This window comes from Physcomitrium patens, chromosome 12, assembly GCF_059467195.1.
Source record: "Physcomitrium patens ecotype Gransden chromosome 12, ASM5946719v1, whole genome shotgun sequence".
In the NCBI taxonomy this organism is placed as follows: domain Eukaryota; kingdom Viridiplantae; phylum Streptophyta; class Bryopsida; order Funariales; family Funariaceae; genus Physcomitrium; species Physcomitrium patens.
The window spans coordinates 11,711,757-11,724,430 of NC_143421.1; the positions used below are offsets into that span (position 1 = coordinate 11,711,757).

At 40.8% G+C, this 12,674-nt stretch overlaps 1 protein-coding gene and 1 pseudogene across 2 annotated transcripts; both read right to left on the bottom strand.

Annotated features, from left to right (window-relative positions):
- Positions 1–939: 939 nt before the first annotated feature.
- Positions 940–6,278, bottom strand: LOC112289481 (ABC transporter G family member 36-like; annotated as a pseudogene). The gene is made up of 10 exons (XR_016505810.1): positions 5,116–6,278; positions 4,774–5,011; positions 4,504–4,660; positions 3,392–4,343; positions 3,200–3,282; positions 2,959–3,092; positions 2,614–2,841; positions 2,267–2,438; positions 1,907–2,161; positions 940–1,752 (listed from the first exon to the last, which is right to left on the bottom strand). The product of XR_016505810.1 is annotated as an ABC transporter G family member 36-like (transcript).
- Positions 6,279–6,771: 493 nt separating this feature from the next.
- Positions 6,772–8,841, bottom strand: LOC141044454 (ABC transporter G family member 29-like). Its single transcript, XM_073537569.2, has one exon. The coding sequence runs from the start codon at positions 7,608–7,610 to the stop codon at positions 7,191–7,193; it is 420 nt and encodes a 139-aa protein (XP_073393670.1). The 5' UTR covers positions 7,611–8,841; the 3' UTR covers positions 6,772–7,190.
- Between the last annotated feature and the right edge of the window lie 3,833 nt (positions 8,842–12,674).

Genomic DNA, 12,674 nt, shown 5'->3' on the forward strand with positions numbered 1-12,674 from the left:
TTCTTTGTATGGTCAAGGATTATATGTGCATTTGTATTCTTGTGATATATGGTATGTGCTAATATGCATTTCATAAATAGTCAATGAGGCATAAAACCATACATTTTTGCATTGCACAGAATTTTTGTATATTACTGATATTTTTTTAAAACAAAAATGGTTTCACTTTGTTTTAATCTTCAATCCCAATGTCCATTATATCAAGGTCAATGGGTCATTTCATTTGGCCTAGACATATTTTAAATGATTCATCTTCACTTGCCATTGAGTACGATTATAAATATATCAAGAAATTAATAAGTTTACAATTTGAACACCTAAATACAAAATTTCAAATAATCATCCTTCTATAAATGAGCCTTCTCACAAAACATGTGGCAAATCTTTACTTAAAACCAAGTGTCAGTATTTCAAGAAAATGATACTACTACTACTACCAATAATAATAATAACCTCCTTTTCCTCCAATATTTAGTTCTCTCTAAAAAAAAAGTTCACTTCCTATAAAATAAAATAAAATAAAATCCTCCAAATTAGGAAATTTAATCAAATTTATGTGATCTATTTTCCTGCTCTATGGAACAAAATTTCCGCCACTTGTTGATATGGATGGAGCTAGTTGGTACAAGAAGAGGTAACGACACTCAACGCCCACAAGCCGAGGTATTCGACACCCACAAGACGGCGATCCCTGCAAGGGAAAGGAATGTGGGATCCGTAAGAATAGTTGGGGCGTCAGGTTCTTCGCAATGCAGCGGCCGATCATGAAATTGAAATGGACATGGAGATAGCGACAGAGAAAAAGATGAAGAGACTGGAATCATGAAGGAAATGAAGCACACACTACACTGCACAGTCCATCAAAGAGTATTGTATATGCTGTTTTTCCGTGAAAGCAACGAGCCTATGGAAGAGAAAGAAGTAAACAAGTAGAGACAGTGTTGTGGAATCATCCTCTCAAATGGGTTCACACCCAGAGTGGACTTCTGAGTTTTGTTGTTTCCAGCAGTTATGATTCTAGATTGTGTTGTAGCGAACTTGGGATCAGCAATAGCGTTGATCAGATAGCTTGAGTTCGCGGCTACTCATGCAGAGTCTGTATGAGTTACATTATGTCGGTATGAACACCATGGTTAGAAAAGACAGTATAAGTCGTTGAACAGCATTGGGTGGAAGAAGTTTGACTTGTCGATAATAACCTGTTTACTGAGAACATTCTGGATTTAAGTTTTAGGATTAGTTTTAGTTCATTTTTTGTTTTGTTTTTGCTACCGAAGGGTCAAGTGGTTGGTTTGAAGGAATCGTCCTCATTCTACCTCTCCGAAAAAGCTAGCGTCTCCTTCATTGCCCATGGCATGACTGGATTGAACACTTTCTCATGCCAGTTTTGGAATCGTTTCCTTACCCGTATGAGGAAAAGTATTGTACAAAGGTCTGAAATTGTTTTTGGTGCATCAGACGGTGTTGAGTTTCAAAAGATTATCTCTGTTGAAAATTGATGTACTTGATTCCAATCGCAAGAACAGCAGCGAAAACCACAGTGAACACCAAAGGCATGGCAACTGAAGGCCCAATTATGTTCGAAGTCATTCCAAATGTCTTCTCCACGTAATCCTTCACCATGATCGGAGGTGACCCGTCCGAGGGGATTATAATACTAGCCACGTCTCCGAACTGGGTGATAATTAGCCCGTAGAGTGTCCACGCCACAGGGCAGGCCCAGTAGTACCACACCCACCACACCGGGATATTCTGCACATTGCATGAGGAATTTGGAAACGAGTCTAGATGTGAAAACAAATATTGACCCTAATTGGTTTCGAATCAACATCAGCGACGACGTGTGCTCTACACAGAAAGGAAGCGTCGTGGAGAAGCAGGGACAAAGTGAAGATCAAGAACTCGCAGGTCTGAAGACCATGAAACCTGAGAAGAGGTTGAAGATGGAATAAAACCCAGAGGAAACAATCGCCACGATTTGGTGATTGGGTGTGAGGGCCACCGGCATCATGCCGTAGTACGTGAAGTAGAGGAGGGTGAAGTACATGATGAAGATGTAGTAGAAGAATTTTTTGGATGTCCAGTCTAGACTCATCATTGAGTAGGAGAGTGAAGAGAACACGATGCTTTGTATCAAGCAATAAGGAATCTCTATCAACACCTGCAACCTCAAGAAAAACCCCGCATTAGTAAGCCAGAAAGAAATTGAGCATCGGAAGATGGTTAAGCCGTCAAGTTGAGAATGGACGCAGAGATCGATTGTCACCTAGCCAATTGCGTATGGGACGGCTGAATACATCTATGCTGCGCGCTCTCCGTAAAAGACCGTCCTTTCAATCGCCACTAGGGGCTGAACATTGGACGCATTGTTGACACCCAGAAACAATGTGGCGGCGAACAGACCTCCCAAGACGCTGAACAGATTCACCTGATCGTTGCTGCACATCCGGCAGGTTATATAAAGCTAGTGGAAAAACAACTTCGCAGTAATAGGAGGAAGCATTTTGTTGACAACTTTGCCAATAATGTTATGCTTTAGGGTTCTGCAAGATCAGTCCCGTTCGCAAGCTGCTAGTCAAGAGGGAGTTGAGAGCGAATCGTTTGCAAGCTAACATGTTCCTGCCAACGCGCCAAAACATTGAGCCTATGATGAAGGCCGTCATGAATGTGAAGAAGTACCGAACGCAATTGTAATCGGGGCTATGCCAGTAGGTTAGCTTCGTCTTCCACAGGCAGGCAACGATTTGGGTACAGAATGATTGCGAGTATTGTGTTGGAAAGCTCAAGTCCTTTGCTCGTTGTGCCGGATTGCTGAGAGTCTTCACCATCTCCTTGTTATGCCTGCTTCACAAGAGTTTCAAAGTCGACTAACAAGTGTAATCGGAACCTTGCAGATTAGAATGCGCTGGACATCCTTCACGCCTCATAAGAAGAGTGTGGGCTATGCGAGTAGCACACGTGCAGAGTGAGGATTGCCTATATATTTCGGCAAAATCCAGTTGTAGTTGTAATTCCACAGCTGCACTAGTCGACTCCAACACCCATGTCGCTGGATTGAAGCCTTCCTTTATCTTGGGCACTCCAGGAATTTCCTGCAGAGCAGCGTGTAAGAATTTCAGATTGTTCTATAGTGTCAACACTCATGGCCGGAATAAGAAAACCCACATAACCAATATCAATCTGATTGGAATTGACTTACGTCAAAGTACTTGATAAGAGTCTCCGAATTCCGTCCCAACGCTCCATGTAAATCACCTGTCCTCCTCGCTTCATCAGCAACATCTGCCACAAACCCAAGGATATCAACATGAACGAACAACTCTACGTACTGTGCTTAGCGTTATGATTGGCACTTGAATGCAAGTGTGATTGATTTCACTATGATGCTCACCTCATCAATAGATTCAAATATGTCGATGCTTGGCTGATGGATGGTGCAAACAACAGTGCGCCCTGTGTCGACTGTGTTCCTCACAGTCCGCATCACGATGGCAGCTGCACGAGCATCAAGGCCACTTGTAGGCTCATCCATGAAGACAATAGAAGGATTGGAAACAAGTTCCACTGCAATAGCCAGTCTCTTCGTTTGCTCGGTGGAGAGACCAGTCACGCAGTGTAAGCCAACTAGGGCGTGCTCCACAGATTTCAGCTCCACTAATTCCATGACTTCCTCCACAAATTGCATCCGAGTTCCTGCTTCAGTCTCGGGAGACAAACGCAGTCAAGCCGAGAAAACGAGCGACTCCCTGACGGTCACTTGTGGCGAGTGAATGTCGTTTTGCTCACAGTACCCACAAATCCCCGCAAATGTTTCTTGCACCTTCGGAAAGCCGGATATGCGAATCTCTCCCTCAATATAGCCGTTGGTTTTCCTCTCTGCCAAGACATCCATGAGCGTCGTCTTCCCGGCGCCACTCACACCAACCAACGCTGTAAGCACTCCAGGCCGAAATGCTCCCATCACTCCACATAAGAGCTGCAACCTTTCTTCCGCCATCCCTTAGCTCTCATATCTGCCGGCATGTCCACATAGTATTTAATGTCCCTGAAAGCCATCGCGAACGGCTTGAATGGCAGTATCATTCCCCGTTTATGTCTTGTCTCTCGAGTAGACAACGGAGCCGTGCCATCACCACTGTCATTGCTTATTTTCAGAACGTGCTCTTGAACATGCTCTTCTCTGTTTCGAGAGACACTCTCGTACATGCTCACAGAGTCCGTCGCCCTTGGTCGAAGACTCTTCGTTTTATGGCTGGTCGACACCACTATCTCCTCCCCTGCCCGATTGGCATTCTTCTGAGCGAGTACTTCTTCCGATACGACTGCTTGTGGCTTTCCCAAGGCTATGCAAGGCAGTAGCCAAATTAATAGATATATAAGTTCGAAAGCCAAGTCGACCAGATCACCTCAAGTGGTTCTACAGAGTTGATACTCGAACATCGCAGTGCATCCCTCATCATTGTAAACTAACAGCGAATAATAAATTGGGTTCTAGATGCTTACGATCCAGATACGTGAGAGTGAGGGTGAACAACATGTTGAAAGCCAGTGTGTAAGCAGCAAGCGTCCCCACTCAGAGCCAATACCAGTAAGCATCTTGATGGATTCCAAAATTGCGCATCACCTTGTGACCAAGGGTCACGGTGCTGTTCGGTGTTTCCTGTCCAAATTCAAAAAACGGTCAGGATTCGTTGTTAACAATATCTCTAGCTCCTAGAAAAGTTTCTGATAATACAGATTGTGAGTTGCAGACAAGGAATAGAAACTACTGACTGTAGTTCATCGGGGTGCGAGAAACTCGTTCACGGTGATTGCCGTCTCGACATATGTGATTGGCGATGACCAGTAGCCCCAGATCCACCAAGGTTTGATTTTCTCTTTTGGAATGATGAATCCTCCAAGGAGAACAAAGATGATCAACACGCAGGTTCCGCCGGTGTTCGCAATCAACCGAAACAAGGCTCTCGACATGAGGTGCACTAACGTGAGCAACAGAAAGAAACTGAAGGACCTGAAATGGCCGATCAATTATTAGAAACACACTGTCCAGAAATACCTCGAATTCAATTGTACCTTCGTGAGAAGAACACTTAACAACTCTGCTGGCATGCATACCTGCTCGCTTCGGGAGCGAACCCCATTCCGTAGTAAGAGATGAGTGTATAGATTCCCGCCTCCACAACGGACGAGGGGATGCTCAACACCATGCTTGGCAAAGCAAAAGCCCATGGTGGACAGAACAGCAGGTCCTGCTGCTTGTAGAACACTGGAAGGCGGAAGATTATCATCGAAAGCTCAGCATAGCCATTGAACATTACATTGAGTATGCCAAAAAATAACGATCCTAGATACGCTGCACCTTCTACCTCCGTCTCGTGATCCATCGTGGTGCGGAAGAAAGTGGTCATGGCGACGAAGGCCATGATCCCAATCTGGCACGCTTTGAAGATATGGTAAAAGGACTGTCGTTTCATGAGTAGAAACTCCTTCGCGAAATTGGCCTTGAAGAGCTCCATGTTGCTCACGCCATAGCGATCGAAGATGAGGGACGCCTTGTGCGAGCGTTCCTTCTCAAATGGGGGGGCGAGATCCTCCGTCAAGTCGATTCCGACAATGAACGACTTGAACCTCTCCGCGAACTGATTTACCGACACATACCGGTACTTCAGCAGTTTGTCACTCCAATACTGCTCCTGATCCTTCTGCGACGTCACCTCTTGCAGAAAATCCACCACGCCTTTGCGATCGGGACATACGAAACCGCACGACTGGAAAAACTCGAGAATGAACTCACGAGGCCCGTGGTAAACAACTTGACCTTCGCTGAGCAACACAACGTCATCGAAGAGTTCGAATGTCTCGGGCGCTGGCTGTAACAGTGGCATCATAATAGTAGCATCCATGACATGCCAGAACTGTGAAAGGCACTTAACAATCTGGTAAGTGGTGGAGCTGTCCAAGCCTGTCGAGATTTCGTCCATGAAGAGCGCTTTTGTGGGGCCGACTATCATTTCCGCTGCACAGAGTGAGCCTCTTCCTCTTCGTGAGCATGTTCTAGTTACACAAAGCCCAAAACGCACCACAATCGAATTAAAATTCACTGCAGTTTGTTTACCATACCAGTGGTGACGCGTTTCTTCTGGCCACCTGAGATGCCTCGGTGCATGCTATCGCCGACGAGTGATTGGAGCACAACGAGTTTCACGAGCGGTCATTTCACATCGGAGGACCTTCTACACCTCCGATGTAAAACTTATAACATACACATTCAAATAACATTGATGAGCACCTCGGCGTGAAGCCAAGTTCCAATACTGAGATTTGAAACAAGTACTACCTGCAGGCTTTTGTCCAATTTTCCGGAGAGAGTAAGCAGCAGTGTGGTTTTCCCTGAGCTTGGTGGTCCCTGCAGTAATGTCATTCTTCAGTGCGAGTCCCAAGATTACGGGTTTGGTTCCAGTTTTATTGCAAGTAATCCCCACAATTTTAGTAACTTCTGTGGTGAATTTGGAGGAAAAACGTACCGCCCTGGTTTGATAATTCCACTAACAATACGAAGGATGTTCAGCTTCGTTTTTCTTGCGGTAGACAAACCTAGAGAATCCAGAATACTCTACATCATCACAATAAGATTCAGTACTTAAGGTGAACGAAGAATAGCCTTTTCTTGAAGGAAACTAACTAGTCTATCTAGAGCTTTCAAAATCTTTGGCCTTGGGAAGTGAATAATCCATCTGATACTTCTTTGTTGCAAGAACAGCTACAATTAGATTACCGGCTTACTTATAGATGCGAGAAAAACTCAGTTTAAATTGTAAGGAACATGGATAAAATGTTTTTGAGACCTCAAAGACGTTAATTGTGACATTCTTGAGTGTCGGTAATGCTCGTGATCCTACGAAGCACTTGGCGTCAACTATCAGGTTTCGTGCCTAATCTCAATTGTAGGAAGCTGAATTCCAACCCTGCACAAAAAGATTTTACAGACCACCCACGTAAAACATTACACAAGACTTGTTGTGTTTCAGTGCCTAATGAAGCAACTTGATCCATAGAGATTTCTTTGCCATTTGTCCATTTCTTACGAATTGAGATGAGGTCTAAATCTGCAACTTGGTCGAAAGCCTATTGCCTATTCTTAGACACCCCAGGTAGAGGAAGAGTGCAGTTTGATTTGCTGCATTTCTGCTTCACAACCACCCGAGGAAGTATCTGTACTGGTCTATCCGATTTCGAAGCTTCGCTAAGAAGCGTTCGTTGTCTTCGTCAGCAACTCGCAGCAAGTTGTCAATGATCTCTCGGCGCTTGTCATACCCGATTTTTGAGACATCCACTTCCTCGTGCACCACTCGGCTTCCAAGGTTCTTTTGAAGAATGGTGGTTTGCAGACGGTCGTAAGTAGGCAACTTCTCCAGGGCCGCCCACTTGAGCGCTTCCTCATCGTGCTCGGCCTCCTCGTGCCTCCTGGACGGCGTTGTGTTTCCCGTAATGAACATGTCGGAGCCCACATTGAAGGCCCTGGATCTAGACCTGCAGGCAGCTCCTCCAGATGTCGACGCCTGACGACTCCCCCATATGTCAATACCTTCCGGTGAGGTAGATGCATCCATCGTCAGCAAAGCTTTAGCTTGATTAAAGCGATTCTTACAACGCCTTCATCGCATCATCAGGAAGCTTGAGCTATTCCCTCTCTGTAGCTGATGCTCCACCTTCGCTGAAAACTCAAATCATCTCAAATTCCATTGTAGAACTCAACTTTCCTAACATCTTCTCACCTATTCTCAGCTTATTCACTGAAAGTTACACCTCAAATTTCTCTTCCTAAAATGCTCTCTCTTTACGCAATGTGAATTTCCCTCCGTCAAATTAATAAAGGCAACTCATTCCAAGCATGGCAATTTGTAACTGTGCCTGACATTGCAATCGAGTCTTTTCATTGAACCGCTACTGCTTGGAATTGATTCAAAGTATCACCCTCTTCTCAAAAATTCCTCACTTCGAGTACTGCAGCAGGCAATGCCATGCCAATATCGATATCGGTGTCAGTCTTTAAGTAAGTGGACCAACTACTGGTGTACCTCTCAAACGGCAAAATAAATTAGCAAGGCAGAACTGCTACCGCCTGGAAATGTTTCAAAGGGTCACCTTCCTCTCAAACATTGTACACTCAGAGTGTGTTCACTGCAGCCGGCAATGTAGAGTCCATGTCAATGTCAGTGTCAGGCTTAAAATGGCAGCACCGACTCATCGTGTACCCCTCAAGCTGCAAGTAAATTCGCAAGCTTGGCGACTCTCTAGATGTTCCTCGGTCAGATCCGGCACTGAACCTCGCGTTTACAGTGCACAGCGATTTGGAAATCCCAGAAACCCTTCGGCCAAACCGCGACTCCCGATCAGCTGTTCCCACCCAAACAACATTTTGGAAGCCTCGAAACAACAGCCAAGAGCACAAACCCAAGCTGCACCGCCGTCCTTCTTTCCTTCCTTCCGACCTCCCACGCACCACACCAGCCTGCACAATGTCGCCAGTCTTTAAACTACAGACAGGCGTGCGACTGATTTACGGTCTGCAGAAGCTAGAAGCCTCTGTGAACAGCGACACACGCGGGGACTCCCACCAGCGAGCTGACTCACACAAGCGGACAGTTTCAAACTCAGGATGTGCCCCAAGCATTGAACTGCAGCGTATCAGTGACTTGCACTCTCACGCTGTGGCGGCAGATCCATGACAGCAGCGTCGCCACGACTCAAGTAGCTTCTCCCAGCCGCTACCTCTCCGCTGCTTGCTGCATTGATTAGGGGGTCCGTCACGAATACTCTGAGTTGCGATTAAGACCTGGGGATGCAGCGACAACGGAATGAGTTCAAGCTGCTCAGCTGCGATTTTACGTATTCCTGGGAGGGGGTCGCGTCTCGTCTTGTCGGTAAGTCTCGCCATGGCATCCCGGCACGCACGCAGGCCATCTGTCGCTGCCGCTACTGCCGCTAGTCTGTAGCGACCCTGAGCAGAGCGGGCAGCTGCAGGAGGAGGCGGCTGCCCCATCAATGTCAAGCTGCGGGCAGGCCTAGGAATTTTTCGTGCTTCCCGCTTCGGAAGATGCGCGAGATCTTCGATGGGGCAGTGCGGGCAGCGTGGGCAGCACCAGAAGAAATCTCATGTTCTGCATTGGAGTCGAGCCCCATTCTTGGTCCATTTCAATTACGCTTTGTATTAAATTTTTATCTCAAAAAAGGGGGGGGGGTGTACCCAAAAACCTTGTTTAAAAGATTATTGCACAATAGCGCTATGAAGGGTCCCTATTTATTGAACAAAAGCCATCTTTGGGAATAGTATTAAGCAAGACAAAGCCATTGGTGGGATAACATGACTTCTTTTTTTGTTATAATTCAATAGAAGGTAGATTGTGGTATAATTGCCATTGTTCCATTAACCGCTCTATTCTCATGTTAACTCAATTTTATTTTTTGCATGATCTTTTTTTTTTTTCTATTTTTCTTTTTTAAAAAAAAGAAAAGAAACTCTGACACTATAGAAGATGAGAGATAGAAAATAGTAATTGTAATGGTAATGTATTGGTACTTGTATATATTAATAAATAAAAACTTGTCAATATGCTAGAAGAATTTATGGTATGAAAAGAGTGGTCGGATATTATATTTTTTTACTAGTTTTCCTCATAGTTTAGATACAAGATAATAAGTTATTAGTTAGCATAAAAGTCCTTGTGGTTTTGAAGATCAATTTTAATTGGGATTATAAATTGAGAAGATGTTTGAGAAATAAAATAGATATTTTTCATGTTACTTTTATTTATTTGTTTAAAAAAATAGAATTTCAGAATATTAAAACATAAAAACACATACACAATCTTTAAAATACAAAAAATACAAAAAACTACAAACAAATATGATGTTTAAAAGTAATATTTCTTGATGAAATGAGAATAGTAATATTATTATATCAATTTTGAAATAAAGATGGATTGCAATGTACATGATATTTTTCAGAATTTCCAAAAAAAATAGCATTAGTACTTTTTAGAATATCTTATAAAACTACAAGAATACATCTGCAATTGCTTTATGATTTCTATATAATGCCAAATTTAAGGTTTTAGTAAGAAAATTTGAAGCTTTATATCACATAACTTATGTAGTAAGAGCTATAAATGGTTTGTACATTATAATACTTCATCAATTGATGGTTAAAATTACTAATACCATAAGTTATTCTATTTGACTTTTCTGCAAGATGCTGTAGATGCACATTGTGGTTTTTGAAATTATAAATATAAATGAGCAAGTAGTCTTGACAATTACACAATATTTTAAAGAAAAGTTTTAAAAAATATATATAAAAAATGAAAATATTTATCATACAAATTGCTTAGAGATGTGGCATATTTGGTGAAACTTTTGATGCAATTCATTTAAAAACTCTTCAATCAACTTATCATTCTTACAATCTATATATGATTTATTTTTATTCTTCTTTTTTCATAACTTTTATAATCTATTAATTTTAAATATTATTTCCATAATTTTTTTAAAAAAATTTAATCATACAATATATCTACATAAAATCATCTATTTTAATTTGGTAAAAATTAAAGACTGAAATAGTAATAGAATTATTGAAATGGCTTTAAAATACTTTGAATAAAAAAATTCCTACAATAATATTGATTGTGGGATTTTATTAAGTGGATAGTATGGTAATATGAGACATTAAAAAGATATAGTGGTTTGGTATAAGGTAGTAGACATGAGATAAGATAAAAAGAGCAAAGCCATTAGAATTAAACTTGGTTAGTTCTTTTTCTTATTGCATGCATCAAACATATTCTAAAGAGAAAATAGTAGCAAAAAAAATCATAATGGAGCCCTTTCAGCCTTTTTCAATCCTTAGACAAAAACTATATATATATATATATATATATATATATATATCTAAAGCATTTAAATAAAAAATCTAAGATTATGTAAATTATAAAAAAAAAAAAAAAAAAATAGATACTCACTTAATTTATATTTTTTGTGAATAGAAATCAAATAGTCCACATCAAAATTATTTTATTTTGTTGTGATTTTTTTTTGTTCTTTACTTATTTTTATTTTTTTCAAAATTGAAATCTTTATAATTAATATCAACGATTATGCTTTTTCTTTTGTATTCCTACAAATTTTTCCTTCTTTTTTGCTTTAATTTTTTTTTGTAATTAGCTTTATTTATATTATTAATATAATTTATTTTTATTATAAAACAGTCTCCAAGACTTTTTACTGTTGCATCATTTTTCTTTCCAACAAGTAATGTTTTTGCTCTAGTAATTGAATCTTCATTCATTTACATGATTACATTTCTAGAAATACGTTGTCCAAAAAGATCTCTCTATACTTTTTTCAAACTTTTATTACTGTAACTGGGCTTCAATATTACAAAATTAACAACCTTGTATTTTCTAGACCATTAAGAGATGAACTTTGTTTACAAATAGGTGAAGAAACATACTACGATTCACTCATTTAAGAATTATTTTGGCTCCAAGTTCAAGATCAAGAAAGCTTCTTATATAATGAGCAGCCTTCTTTGCTGAAATTATTGTAAGGAGTAAGCAAAAAAACAAACAAGCAAAGAAACAAAAACTATTTAAGATAGAAACTTATGTAAAGAAATAAACAAAAGTTGTGTATATGGTGGTCGAGGTTGCTTCAGAAGCATACAACATGAGGCCCCCTGAAAATCCTTCAGAAAATCCAGTCCCTGGAAGAAGGTGCTGCTGCTGGCCCAGGTGTTGGTGTGTATTTCTACATCATGCTTCATCTGTATAGTAAGTAGAGTGGAGTTGGGCAAGTGCAGTCAAAAACATTAGGTCAAAGGGATGCAATCCAACAATCTATATGTATGTATATATACATATATATATATATATATATAGAATAAAAAATCACCTATGGTGGAAAGAAGAAGAGTGGATTCATAGTCAAGGACATGGGAGGAGAGTGAACAATTATTATTTTTTATTTTATTTTATTTTTTAAAAAAACTAAATGATACCAAAATTTTGAGGTGAGTTGTTTGTGTGAGGGAGAACTTGTTGACAGCTTTAAGAACTTTATTTTAAACATAGTCCACTGTGTTCTAAGAGTGTAGAGTAAATTTTTTTTTATTAGATTTGTTTTATTTTTTTTTGTTTATTTTTATTTTTATATCAATCTACATGTTGCATCACACAGTAGAATAACCTTGTGATGGGCATTGAAGGAGCTTGATTGTGTGTTGGAATTGCAAACTTTGTTTTGGAGCTGTCCGTGTCTACGAACTAAGTTGTAAGGTTATAGTAGTGTGGGTTGAAACTTGATTTTGCATGCTGGGATTTATCCAGATTCAAGCTCCATGTTTTAGGGATGATGGTGCACAGTGGCATAATCCAGAATTATTTTAATTATAGGGCGGGATGATGTCCTCCATATGCTGAATCAGACAGAGTTTATTTGTTTATTTATTTATTTATCATGCTCCAGGGCATCTTGACAGTGAGAAAAGGGACTGGCAAGAGAGTGAGTTTGTAAAGATTGCAGCTCTGATGCTGTGTTCACAACAAAAATGAAATTTGTGGAATGTTTGTTTAATGAGAGTTTCTGTAAAAGGGCTTGTGTCTGCATTTAGTTTC